Genomic DNA, 14,534 nt, shown 5'->3' with positions numbered 1-14,534 from the left:
AAATAAATAAATAAATAAATAAATAAATAAATAAATAAATAAATAATCAGTCATCATCACGTACTGTAATGTGGTTTCTTTAATCTGGCATTTCTCAATCAAAGGTGACACGACGTGATGTCTCCTCCTTCTTTCTAGGTTCATTGTGATCAGGCACCACAACACGGGGACAAACACACGTGTCTCCAGCAACCAGACCAAAGCGTCTCTCAGGTTGCCTAGCAACCGCAGCAGAAACAACTAACTGGCCTCTGTTTCGTGGGTTGCAGACAGTCAATGAGTGAAACAGAGTGGTCGTCGCTCTAGATTGACCAAGTCATTTCATTTTCCATGTGGACAAGTACGAAACGTTCCGAGGGAAGAATGGAGAAAGCCGAAGGTTTTACTGTTAAGGCCACTATGAAGAACTCCGTGGTGAGTTAACTATATTAACTAACGCTAAGTAGTTAATTGACGTGGTTAACGTTAGCTTTAGCGCTGTGAGTTACAGGACTCAATTTGCGATGTTTTCACGATATAGGACTATCACATGAATATGGACTAACGTTAACTAGAAAGCTACATTTCCTGGAGAACATGTGTGCGCTATAGGCTAGCTGGATACAACATAAACAATAGCTAATGGAGCTAATAAATGCTACTGTAGTAGTAGTAGTAGTAGTATTAGTAGGCCTAGACTAGTAGCCTAGTAGTAGCAGCTAGTAGCAGGGTGCCTGCTGCTTAAGTCAGTGTCAGTTGACATCACGCAGGGTCCGAGTTATGCTGGGGGAGTCTGGGCCCCCATAGTCAAGAACACCTGTAGGTCTCTCTAATAGCCTATATATTTATTGTGGTCATCACCTCTTGAGAACAACTGTGTTGTTGCGTTTATTGGGAAACAGTTGATACAAAAAAAGATCATGTGAAAATGAATGCAACACAGTTCCCAACATGTGCTAAAGAGGATGAAAGTTGAGTTGGTAGCATTAAGTTGTAGGCCTATGTGGGAGGAGATCAATGTAATAGTGGGCTAGGCTAGTCTACTAACTAGCTGTAGGCTTTGTTTTGAAAGCATGAAAAGGAGTGGGATTCCTCACAATGTAGGCCTACTCCCATCAGCAGCCCACTCCATACACTGGTGTCAAAAGGACAGACACAGTTAGAGTTGTGCTTGGTGTGTTACAGTACATGCACGCTGACTGGGGAGCGCTTTGGACTCCCACATGCTGCCATCATGTACTGTATGTGGAATGGATGGAATAGGATGGAGGGAGGGAGGGGACAACCTCTTACTGGCTGGCCTCTTACGCTCTTTCTCTTGCCTTTTCTCTCATCCCTCTATCATTATTCAGCAGAAGCTCTCATCTCTCCGCTTTGAACGGAAACTCAAACGCTAAATAGCCTGGAGAGATGCAGAGGAGAAAGAACAAAGCTGAATGATTAACCATAACTCTGTCGCCTTTGACTACGTGTGTGTGCGCGTGTGTGTGTGTGTGTGTGTGCGTGTGTGCGTGTGTGCGCGCGTGTGTGTGTGTGTGTGTGTGTGTGTGCGCGCGCGCGCGTGTGTTGCTTGAATAAACGTGGTTGGCTGATTTGCCAGTGCAGGGGTATAGGTTCCACACAAGCATGGAGTTTTGAGGACTCATAACCTTTTATGGTTTTTTTTCCCCTTTCTTTCTTCAGAACTCATTCCAAAGCCATAACGCAATGATAAGACAATGAAATTCAGAAGCCATAGGCTAATGGGGGAAAAATGCAAATGCGTATTTTTCGCACATCTTGGAAGTTTGATGTTTTTTGTGGGCGTATGCGGTCAAAAACACTCAATAGGCAGCCGAACACATTGATATTCAGCGAAAACAGATGAGAGTATTTATTTACATGTTTATTTTTTACAAGCTCAGAGCTCTCTCTCTTCCTCATTTGATACCTTGTCATTGATGAGCTTGTCATGAGCGTTGTCTTGTTTATTTGCCCAGCCTCTGTCTTTTCTCTATCTAAAGTACAGGATTTCACTCAATTTCCCCACCGAGCCATCTTCATCTTGGACCTTCAGTGTCTCTATTCTTCATGGGAGGAGTAGACTCATTTGTAAAGAAGACAGTGAAGTCCAGGCTGGCTCCTCTCCTCTCATTTAGTGCAAAATGAAGATGGAGCAGGAAAATGTAATGGCTTTGGATACCAGAGGACATCAGTCTTTATTGATGGCTGTATTGATTGGTGAAGTAAAACTGCCTTTGCAGCGCCAAAAATAGATTATGATGAGCAATTTGGACCTGTTGTATATGTGTGGCTACTGGGCCAGTTAAAAAAAAATACATTTAGCTGCCTAAATTCACTAGACCAAGACTATGCTGTAAAGATGATCCAGTAAAATAAGATGATATAGCTAACATTGTAGGCTAGCCTCCTGCTGTGCCTCCAGGGCAGATTTGGTAGGCGATAGGAGAAACCAAGGTGACACACTGGTAACCTGGAAACACATGGTCCAGTAAATATTGCCAATGGATTGTTTTTTGAGAGGCAGCCTGACCCTTTCTTTGACATGCATAAACCAGAGCTACTCTGTGGTTGTTTAGAAGGGAAAATGTTTTTTGTATATTTATTAGAACTATAGCGGAATAGCCGCGCAGTGTATCGAGTGTGACCGGTGGAGGCCGCGCAGCCTGTGCGCAGCATCGCAAGTTCGGCGATAGACCCTTCTCACGGGGGGGGGGGCCTTCTCACGGGGGCCATTTTGTGTCGAAAAGCCAGGGTTAACACAGGTGCAAGCAAAACACTAATGAGGGTTTCAAACTTCCATGATGGGAATTTGGAAACCCTCATTAGTGTTTTGCTTAATCTGCACAGCCATCGGCCAGTAATCGGCCCTAATTAGCGAATGAAAAGATACGGCTCTGTTAGGTCAGCCTTAGGGGTGCTCTTTACATTTCCTGAAAGATTCAGCGCGATCGTACATAAAATGGCAGAGCTGTGGCCCAACACAATCTGCTCACTCACACACAGACACTTTGCATTCTTATTATTAGGGATGCTGACGACTAGTCGGTTAAACGCATAATTAAATGATCATAATTAGGGGTGATACTCACGGTATCGCGATATTTCCACTTGCGATACGTTATCGATACACTGGCACTAAGTATCGATATGTTTATTATTATTATTATTATTATTTATTTATTTTTAATAAAAAGGCTAAAATATTATGCTGTGTGTGGTAGTTGAAACATAGTTTTAAGTTGACGTTTATTTATGTTTGTAGTTGAAACAAAAACATAAATACTGTAGGCTACATGAATGGAAATGTTTGATCATTAATATCTACTTTTAGAAATTATATAGGTAGGTAGGTTATATAGGTTTTCTTGTTTTAATAATAATAATAAAAATACTTAATGTGTAACTTTTCCTCCGTGGTATCGAAAATGGTATGAGTGAGTGAGTGAACTCTGAGAGAGTTCATGTCAATTCTGCTAATAAATACATAATACCTGCTTCTTGCGTTTTAGGGGTATTTGTTTCTCTTCAGTTACACAGATATCGTGATGTATCGTATAGGTTAAATTTCTTCCAATATATCGATTATCGCAGAATCGCTGTATCGTGATAATATCGTTATCGAGGGCCAAGTATCGTGACCATATCGTATCGTGAGTTACTCCACGATTCCCACCCCTAATCATAATAATAAACAATGCGGGCGGGAGCTGTTGCGTCTTTACCAGCCACTGCTGTAGCCCCTCCTCCTCTGATGCTCGGATGTAAACAAACCAGACATGTGTTAGTGGGAGTGGAGCAGCGTTGGCTGTAACGTAGTGGAAAGGAGCAGAAGGAAGGGAGATGGCATCTCATAAAACCAGCGCAGTTTGGCAGTATTTTGATCCAGTAAATGAAAATCTGGTTGTATGTAGGCTGTCAGATAAACCTGGCATATAACGTTAACCACTCCACCGACATTCAGCAAAGGCATGTGGACGCAACGACATGTGGACGCTCTATGGCATTGCTAGCCAGACAAGCTAACGGGTTAGCTGCTAACCTGTTAGCCACACAAGATAACGCAGCTATGGCTTGTATGACTGCACAAGATGCTTCCACTCAACTTGCAAACGCTTCTGAAAGTTAAATGGACTATGTACACGGCGCTGGGGTGAGTTGTTGATGTTTCCTGATGTGCAATGTTCATAAACAGCACAAGATGTTGTGAATATTGACGATTATGATGAATGTAATTAACAGTTTCAAATGGCTCACAAATACACACACTATTTCTTCGGACAACGTTTCAACCTTGTAGATTAAACGGTGCTCAGTTTTGGCTGTTTTCTGAGTGTTTTCTTACTTTAAAACTTCCGTTTAAACGTCGGGAAAATTAGTCGCCACCGGCAGCCCTACTTATTATAGGATTTGAATGAGCTGGAGCAGTGTTTCTCAACCTGCTACTGTGCGCCGCCGCGCAACTGTGGAACCTCCGCGGAACTGTGGAACCGCGGGGGAACCCCTCTGCCTTATTATAGTAGTGAGATAATGAAGCTTATAACAATTCATCGTTTGTTCGTTTACTGGCGTCCCCTTGCAATGCCCTCAAGGACCCCTGGTGGTCCGCGGACCCCCCACATTGAGAACCACTGAGCTAGTACTGAATAAGACCATTGGCCTTAATGAAGATTGCTCAGCTTCCTGCCAACATATTCAGTTGAATCATCATCAGGAAGTTGCTCATCCTCTGTTGTCAGAAAGAATGTGGTGCTTATCAGTTAGTTAGGCTCGATTCTAGGAGGAAACCTCAGGCGCCTCACATATGACTTTTTCTTGTTTTACTTCTCCCTTGGCACGTTTTCAGTGAGGCAGTTACGTCTGGTGAGCAACAAAGCATGTCACAGCCAGTCCTATACTGCTTCAGTAGACAGATGGAGGTACAGCATTCTCCTACCTCTCTCTTGCCTGATCTCTCAGTTAATTATGCCCAACCTATTTCTTTAGACAACACCGACCAAGCTTGTCATTTGATTCTCTCTCCTTAATAGTGGAAATGAAGACAGGTGGCCTATAAGAAGTTTCCCTCCCCCCCCCCATCCTTTTCCAAAATTATATTATTTTTATATTTTGCTTTGTATGTTGTGTTTTGATGTTGTTTTTGTTGACAGCTTCGGTGAAAAAACAACACTGCATCAGACGTTGCAGTCATAGTCAGCAATAGTCCCAACGTCTGGATTTGGGAAATGTTTGTAGCTTAATTATGTCCTGTCAGCAATCCCCTGGCTCTCTCACGTCCATATCTTTTCTTTAATGTATCTCACATGCTGAGTGTCCAGTAAGACGAGTTTGATGCAAACAATTTCACTCGCTTTTCCTCACCGAGCCGAGACGTTTGGTTGCAGACATGCTCGTTACGTTCACGATCACGCTGCACTTCAAATAATTGGGCCTGTGTGAATGATAAATAATGCCGTTAAGAGTGCCGCTGTTCTGATGACAACAGTAAATGCTTGGAGTTAAAAACCCAACATTCTGGGCCCTATCCTGGTACGGGCGATATCCCCTATTTGCGCTTGCGCACCTGTTTGCGTGTCTTAAGCTGTGTTCACGCCGAGTTATTTATTTTTAACGCAAGCTCCATACCGGTAGTACAGACTAGAGCCCGACCGATATTATCGGCCCGACTCAAATATTACGTTGAATCGCTGCACTCCACATACAGCAGAGGAGGTTTTTCCTGTGAGGCATACAAGGATGGTCCTCCTCTATTAGATTGGGGATTTTATATAAAAAAAATTATTATCATTTTTTATTTTTATTTTTTATTTTTTTCATTTTTCATATATTTTTTTATAATAAAATATCAATCAAATGTGTTTTTTCTTATGTGCAGACGCTCGTTTTTTCATTCATTATATTCTCATATGCTTAAAATGCTTCAACAACAGTGACCTGAACTGATGGAAAGGAGAGCTCCATGCAGACGAGTCACTCTGGCCCTGGTCCCAGCGTGGAGTAGGTCGTAAAAAAAACATTCGCCCTGTGGGCGTTTATTTATTTGGTAATTTATCTAATGAAAAAATATGATTGTTTGAAAAACACTTGCAATTCACAGAGAACACGTGAGAGTGATGTGTTTTCCAACCAATCAGATTGAGCTGGAGCGGAGCACGCCCTTAGCCTGGTGAAACCAGGTGAAACCTAATTGGTTGTTGTTGGATAGATTGCTAAGATTGACATTCTGTATTGTCCAATGCTGAATAGCCTACGTCTGAAAATCTTGTTGAATCTTGTTGAATCCGCGCTCCATTGGAAATGAGGAAATGAAGACCTGACAGGCTAATAGATAGATTTACAGACAGTAGCACTTATATTTTCCCCTTTCTCTTTTCCTATGTTTTATATTATCAAGCAGTAAGTTAGCTCACAAGCCAGACAGTCGTTGCATTGTATTACGTGAGCGTCTCAACGAGTTTAGAGAGGGCAGTGTGGTACACGGAGGCTCACAGAGGCTCAGAAGCAAACACTGGGATAATTTAACCTCATCGGCTGCACTCGCACCGGCTACAGACAGCATGGATATTCAAGTAAGTCAATTAAGTTCGAGTTATCCGGGTCTTCTACTAAATTCGGCGTCCACCAAGCAGTGCTACTTTTTCGTATTATATTGGTTTATGCTGAATAGCCCGCCATTTGGCGATCTTAAACTCGCACATTTTTTAACTGAATTTGGCAGCGCGGAACGAAACATGGAACGAAACATGCAATTTGCATGTTTTGTTCTGCGTTTCGTTCCATGTTTCGTTCCGCGCTGCCAAAACTTGTAGCCTATGTTGGACGTAGTGAAGTGTTTTTGATTGATTTGTTCATCCATCAAACCTTTTACTGACAGAGTAACTGTAGCCTAAATATCTCCTACTTTATTTTGAGGTGCATTACATTGCTCAGCCAGAAATGTTTCCTACTTCAACTCTCTTTCACCTGGGTGCGCCTAACGTTAAAATGCACCAGATGACAATCCATCTTATTTGTCCTCAATCTGCATTGAAAATGTGTGAAAATTCACCTTCTTGCAACAGTTGTAGCCTAAGCTAGTGGTTTTCAAAGTGGGGTCCCCAGCAAAAAGTGGGGATTAATCTATGTTCACTATAATTCCATCCATAAGTAACACAATCACAGAATGTATGACTATTTTGGTCATGGGTTTCATATAATGCCTGTGATAAAACATCTAAAAGCAAAAGTCTTATCAGATGGGGGACCCTGGAACAAAATCTTATCTATATGGGGGTGCGTGGTGTAATTTGTGTGATTGAATTAAACTGAAATTAAGTTTGATGTTGCCTGCTGTAACAGTGTGGATCTATAAAGCGGTCTGTAGCCTAATGATTTCTATTGATCTTGTTTCCTTGAAGGAGACTGGTGCTGCTATTGAGATTACATTAGGGTATAGGAGTGACATATTTGGGACCCGTTTCTGGCCTACCTTGATGAGGTTAGGGGCAGTGGGTGACTTGCTCAGCTGGTTTGTCTTGGCCCCTTGTATAACCCATATGCTTTTATAAGCATGTAAGCACCCTTATATGGGTGGTAGCACCATATTATAATTGTCAATCAATAGTATGCTTTGCTTTGTTTTCCAGCTGTGTCTGAGCTTTTGTTTTGTTTGTATGTTGTTAAAATCTGTCTTCAAACTGCAAAAGAGAAAAGAAAAAAAACGCCCAAATTTTTTCCCCCTTTAATATTCACCATATCTCCAGAGGATCTCTGTGTCTAGAACATGAATGATCCTCCTCTTTAATATTCACCATATCTCCAGATGATCTCTGTGTCTAGAACATGAATGATCCTCCTCTTTAATATTCACCATATCTCCAGATGATCTCTGTCTAGAACATGAATGATCCTCCTCTTTAATATTCACCATATCTCCAGATGATCTCTGTCTAGAACATGAATGATCCTCCTCTTTAATATTCACCATATCTCCAGATGATCTCTGTCTAGAACATGAATGATCCTCCTCTTTAATATTCACCATATCTCCAGAGGATCTCTGTGTCTAGAACATGAATGATCCTCCTCTTTAATATTCACCATATCTCCAGATGATCTCTGTGTCTAGAACATGAATGATCCTCCTCTTTAATATTCACCATATCTCCAGATGATCTCTGTGTCTAGAACATGAATGATCCTCCTCTTTAATATTCACCATATCTCCAGATGATCTCTGTGTCTAGAACATGAATGATCCTCCTCTTTAATATTCACCATATCTCCAGATGATCTGTGTGTCTAGAACATGAACGATCCTCCTCTTTAATATTCACCATATCTCCAGAGGATCTCTGTGTCTAGAACATGAATGATCCTCCCCTTTAATATTCACCATATCTCCAGATGATCTCTGTCTAGAACATGAACGATCCTCCTCTTTAATATTCATCATATCTCCAGATGATCTCTGTCTAGAACATGAACGATCCTCCTCTTTAATATTCACCATATCTCCAGATGATCTCTGTCTAGAACATGAATGATCCTCCTCTTTAATATTCACCATATCTCCAGATGATCTCTGTCTAGAACATGAATGATCCTCCTCTTTAATATTCACCATATCTCCAGATGATCTCTGTCTAGAACATGAATGATCCTCCTCTTTAATATTCACCATATCTCCAGAGGATCTCTGTGTCTAGAACATGAATGATCCTCCTCTTTAATATTCACCATATCTCCAGATGATCTCTGTGTCTAGAACATGAATGATCCTCCTCTTTAATATTCACCATATCTCCAGATGATCTCTGTGTCTAGAACATGAATGATCCTCCTCTTTAATATTCACCATATCTCCAGATGATCTCTGTGTCTAGAACATGAATGATCCTCCTCTTTAATATTCACCATATCTCCAGATGATCTCTGTGTCTAGAACATGAATGATCCTCCTCTTTAATATTCACCATATCTCCAGATGATCTGTGTGTCTAGAACATGAACGATCCTCCTCTTTAATATTCACCATATCTCCAGAGGATCTCTGTGTCTAGAACATGAATGATCCTCCCCTTTAATATTCACCATATCTCCAGATGATCTCTGTCTAGAACATGAACGATCCTCCTCTTTAATATTCACCATATCTCCAGATGATCTCTGTCTAGAACATGAACGATCCTCCTCTTTAATATTCACCATATCTCCAGATGATCTCTGTCTAGAACATGAATGATCCTCCTCTTTAATATTCACCATATCTCCAGATGATCTCTGTCTAGAACATGAACGATCCTCCTCTTTAATATTCACCATATCTCCAGATGATCTCTGTCTAGAACATGAACGATCCTCCTCTTTAATATTCACCATATCTCCAGATGATCTCTGTCTAGAACATGAATGATCCTCCCCTTTAATATTCACCATATCTCCAGATGATCTCTGTGTCTAGAACATGAACAATCCTCCTCTTTAATATTCACCATATCTCCAGAGGATCTCTGTGTCTAGAACATGAATGATCCTCCTCTTTAATATTCACCATATCTCCAGATGATCTCTGTCTAGAACATGAATGATCCTCCTCTTTAATATTCACCATATCTCCAGATGATCTCTGTGTCTAGAACATGAACAATCCTCCTCTTTAATATTCACCATATCTCCAGAGGATCTCTGTGTCTAGAACATGAATGATCCTCCTCTTTAATATTCACCATATCTCCAGATGATCTCTGTCTAGAACATGAATGATCCTCCCCTTTAATATTCACCATATCTCCAGATGATCTCTGTCTAGAACATGAATGATCCTCCTCTTTAATATTCACCATATCTCCAGATGATCTCTGTCTAGAACATGAATGATCCTCCTCTTTAATATTCACCATATCTCCAGATGATCTCTGTGTCTAGAACATGAACAATCCTCCCCTTTAATATTCACCATATCTCCAGATGATCTCTGTGTCTAGAACATGAACAATCCTCCTCTTTAATATTCACCATATCTCCAGAGGATCTCTGTGTCTAGAACATGAATGATCCTCCTCTTTAATATTCACCATATCTCCAGATGATCTCTGTGTCTAGAACATGAACAATCCTCCTCTTTAATATTCACCATATCTCCAGATGATCTCTGTGTCTAGAACATGAACAATCCTCCTCTTTAATATTCACCATATCTCCAGATGATCTCTGTGTCTAGAACATGAACGATCCTCCTCTTTAATATTCACCATATCTCCAGATGATCTCTGTGTCTAGAACATGAATGATCCTCCTCTTTAATATTCACCATATCTCCAGATGATCTCTGTCTAGAACATGAACGATCCTCCTCTTTAATATTCACCATATCTCCAGAGGATCTCTATGTCTAACATGAGCAATCCTCCCCTTTAATATTCACCATATCTCCAGAGGATCTCTGTGTCTGGGTCAAAATCCTCAACAAAAACTATTACATTTTTCGGTGGCTTGCTTGTGTCCCTTGCTTGTCCCCCCACCTCCCTGTGGTCACTGACATATCGCTGTGGAAAGGCTGGCTTCGCAGAGAGCTGTGATTTGTAGCTAACGACACAAGGCCATTTCAAACCCTGAAAGGTATGGGGGCTTGAAGCATAGGCTTATTATGCTTTAAAGTATTTGCGGTCATAGAAACTGAATCAATAGCATCTAGGCTCCTGAAACTGTCCCCTTTTCTTCTAGTGATTCATCCCTGAGCTTTTAGAGAGAGAAAAAGACGCAGTTTACATTCTGTTGGGAGGTCATCACCTCGAGAGAGAGAGAGAGAGAGAGAGAGAGAGAGAGAGAGAGAGAGAGAGAGAGAGAGAGAGAGAGAGAGAGAGAGAGAGAGAGAGAGAGAGAGAGAGAGAGAGAGAGAGAGAGAGAGAGGAAATTTTCTGTGTCAGAGGATTATTCCCAACACCTCGTGTTTGAGACACACAGAGAGTGAGAGACTGTGTGTGTGTGTGTGTGTGTGTGTGTGTGTGTGACACAGTTATTTTTTTTATTTTCTCTGTCAGATGATTTTTCCCACCAGGTGACAAAAAATAACATGGATTTGGAGGGAGAGCAGGAGGGAGAGCAGGAGGGAGAGCAGGAGGGAGAGCAGGAGGGAGAGCAGGAGAGAGAGCAGGAGAGAGAGCAGGAGAGAGAGCAGGAGAGCACAAACAGGTGGACATGAATGCACTACTGAAAATCAAACCAACGTTTTTATTTAAAATGGCATCTGTTTGGAGCAAGGAAGATAATTACTTTAGTTATTTAATGTATTAATTATGGCTGTGCAATTAAATCGATATGGCAATATATCCCGCAATACTCTCGATATTTCAGAAACATATCGTGATATATTGCGATAATTCTGCGATAATTAGTTTTGACTAAATTTGTCCACTATGTTATCAATATAAAGTGATGTACATATTATTACACTACCTGGGTGGTACACATTGAGTTGTATATTCAGCTATTTTTCTTTTTTACAGTTTCAGTAAAGTATGTAGAGCAGGGGCACTCAATTAAAATTCTAAGAGGTCCAGATAGAGAAAATGTCCTCAAGTGAAGGTCTGGAACATTGTAACGTAGCGTTATGATTCAGTGCCATTGAACTTAGGCTACTTCAATGATTGCAGTAGCCTAATGGTACAATGTCTGTATGTAGTCAATGACTGACTGTTAAATCAAAATAAACATCAATAATGTTTATTTACAGTTTTCATATTTAACTGGATTAATTATAAATAACTAGCCTACACTAATAATAAATAGCCTACATGTTCTTTTCTCATTTCAAGTAAAATAATGGCTGCATTTAGAAATAACACAACAGAGTGCTTTGGAAAAATTTGCATCTTAAAATAAAGTGCTTTAATTTTAGAAAAATAAGTTCCCCCTTTTCTTCCTTTTCTTAACTCCATTTCACATTTTATCAGTCAGGCTCTCAGCCAACAAACCTCCTTTTCTCTTGATAGAAGTGAGCTCCCACTCTGTTTGTCTGTCTGTCTGTCTTTCTATCTATCGGTCGCTCGCAATGCAAACTTTGCATGCCGGTGTGTGTGCGCCCTGGATTTGAGTGTGTGTGTGCTCATGTGTGGCACTTCCATAGACAGCTGGTCAGGATCGCATCACACTTCACGAGACATACTGGTTTTGAACTGCTCGTGAGACCAATGAATGAACATGAGTCTGCCTGCTCTGGATTAAAACTAAAGCTTTGTTTTCGCGGTCTACTCGTTTCTTTTGAGCACGCGATGTGAAATACTTCTCTCGCATTTCTCCGAGTCTCGCCTCTCCTCCGTCCGTGTGTCAACTCTCCCACAGCAGCAGCAGGCAGAATCGATTCGCTTGTTGATTGGCTGAGTAGCATCACGTGTGATGATTTACAACGCATGCATTGGTCTGTGAGCTTCCTGACAGATAAACCAGTACCGTAAAGGCTAGAAAAGCATGTGCCGGTTAAAATAGAAATGCTCCGTGAAAATGTAACTATTCAGTGATTTGTAGGTTATAGGGCTCGGTCCGGATAGGACAGCGTCTGGGTCCGGATGCGGACCGGAGTCCGGACTTTGAGGATCGCTGATGTAGAGTATTGCAATATATCACAATATGTATCGCAATGTATCGTGATAGAATTGTATCGTGACTAGTGCTGCACGATTAATCTAATCGCAATCGCGATGTCAGCACGTGCAATTACATAACCGCAAAAGTGTGCGATTATTATTATTTTTTCATGTCTTTTTGAGTGTGTGTGCCTCCTCTAAACTAACGTTACACGCGACGCAGCAAACACGTTTCTCTGCCATCACACTGGGCATCAACACTAGCGGGAGACTTCTCCCATGCACTCCCGCAAATAAGTAATATTATGCGCAGCAAGGTTCACAAACATAACATCTTACCGAGATGGAGAGAGAGAAAATCCATGATCGCTAACAGCGAGCTATGCTAATAACTAGCTAGCCGTTCAGAAACGCATGTAAACAGCCGTGTGATTAGTGAGAAAGTCAGTAAAGTAAGGAGAGAGCTGCAGGTGCTTATGTAGAACTAGTGCAGGATTAAGTGCACCGTGGGTAATGACCCGCTGTGATGAAGAACATAGAGAGATTAACAAGGTTGATAGCAGAGAAAACACTGTCACAGCTGCCAGCAGCAGCACCTCTAGGCTTCTAGCTAGCCTGTCACATGATGCCTTCATGGTCCCTCGATAAAGTCTGCAGATGCACGTTACCTCACCTCTCTCTCAAGAAGCATCACGTGAGTGTGGCGTTTAAGGCCATCTGTCACTACAAAAGAAATAAACGAGGTGTATCATTGTATTACTGGACAGACATGTAACTAACTTTGCAGTCTGAGCCATGTGCTGTAACACAGTGCAGTTTCTATTTTTCTGGTGTTTCTTTTTTACATGTTTGGGACAGGTAAATGTCTCATGTGAAACCGTGGTATTTTTGTCCAAGGTTATCATGCCGTCAAAAACTCATGCCGGCACATCCCTAGATACCATTTGTTTATTATATCGCAATCACAATCGCAAATCACAATATTGTCCACCATAATCGCTAATCGCACCTTTCCCCCAAATCGTGCAGCACTAATCGTGACCCATGTATCGTGATCAATGTTGGGCAAGTTATTTTCAAAATGTAATATACTATTACTAGTGTTATGGAAAAATGTCTCAGAGAGATACTTTCATTTGAAAGTAATAGATTACTTTACAATATACTGTCTGTGGAGAGTAACTCGTTCCTTATACTTTTTCATTACTTTCACCAAAATAACTGCAGTAGCAGAATGACATCACCGCCGTGGAATGATCCCGAAAAATAATTTCAACCATCTTGAAGTCAGTAAACCATCCATCCTTTTCCTTTGTTATTTTTTTATTATCATCTATAGTGGTTATTTGCATAAAAACACACAATTTGATTAGGAAAGGATTGTAGCTTTATTTAAATGTGCTTTAACTCAATTTGTAACTTGTGTTACTTGACAAAGCAACTGGTATAATATTACTCAAATCCTATTGGTAATAAGTTATATTACTGGGTTACTGCTAAAAGTAATGGTGTATATTACATGTAATCTGTTACTTTTGTAACGAGTTACCCCCAACACTGATCGTGATACGTATCGTATCGTGAGGTCCGTGCCATCCAGGCCTGACTGTGTTTCTGACGGTTGTGACTTATGATCATCAGAATGGCGTATAATTGAGTCAGTCTATAATTTGTTGTATCTGAGGATAGTTTCAAGTCAAGGTCTTTGGTGTCTGGGAGGATATATTTCTCTGAGGAAATGTCCCTTTAGGACAAGACATGTTTTCTTCAGATGAAAGTTCTCAGCATCTCTCCCCGCCCTGTTGTCACTACATGTACTGAGTCCACACACAGTGCACTGCACGCTTCACCTGAGAGGGCAAATCGATACGGACTACACGTGATGCCCACCTCGACTTTGGTGTGGCGAGGGTCCGCAGATCGCTGTGCCTAGCAGGCCCCCGATAGACTGCTTTTATAAGGAGGAGCACAGCACAGCTCATTGACTGTTTG

General features: G+C 41.2%; 1 protein-coding gene across 1 annotated transcript in view; it reads left to right on the top strand.

Moving 5' to 3' along the window:
- Positions 1–363: 363 nt before the first annotated feature.
- The window catches only part of pacrg (PARK2 co-regulated), a gene marked incomplete at both ends in the record, with an annotated part of 488,123 nt that continues 473,952 nt past the window's right edge, over positions 364–14,534 (top strand). The window contains one exon of the mRNA XM_083634299.1: positions 364–414. Within this exon, the coding sequence (XP_083490425.1) occupies positions 364–414 (51 nt within the window). The remainder of the gene's footprint in view (positions 415–14,534) is intronic.

This window comes from Poromitra crassiceps (assembly GCF_964638095.1).
Source record: "Poromitra crassiceps genome assembly, chromosome: 3".
NCBI lineage: Eukaryota > Metazoa > Chordata > Actinopteri > Beryciformes > Melamphaidae > Poromitra > Poromitra crassiceps.
Note: the sequence above shows the minus strand (reverse complement) of the source record. Positions and strands in the feature narration are given on the sequence as shown.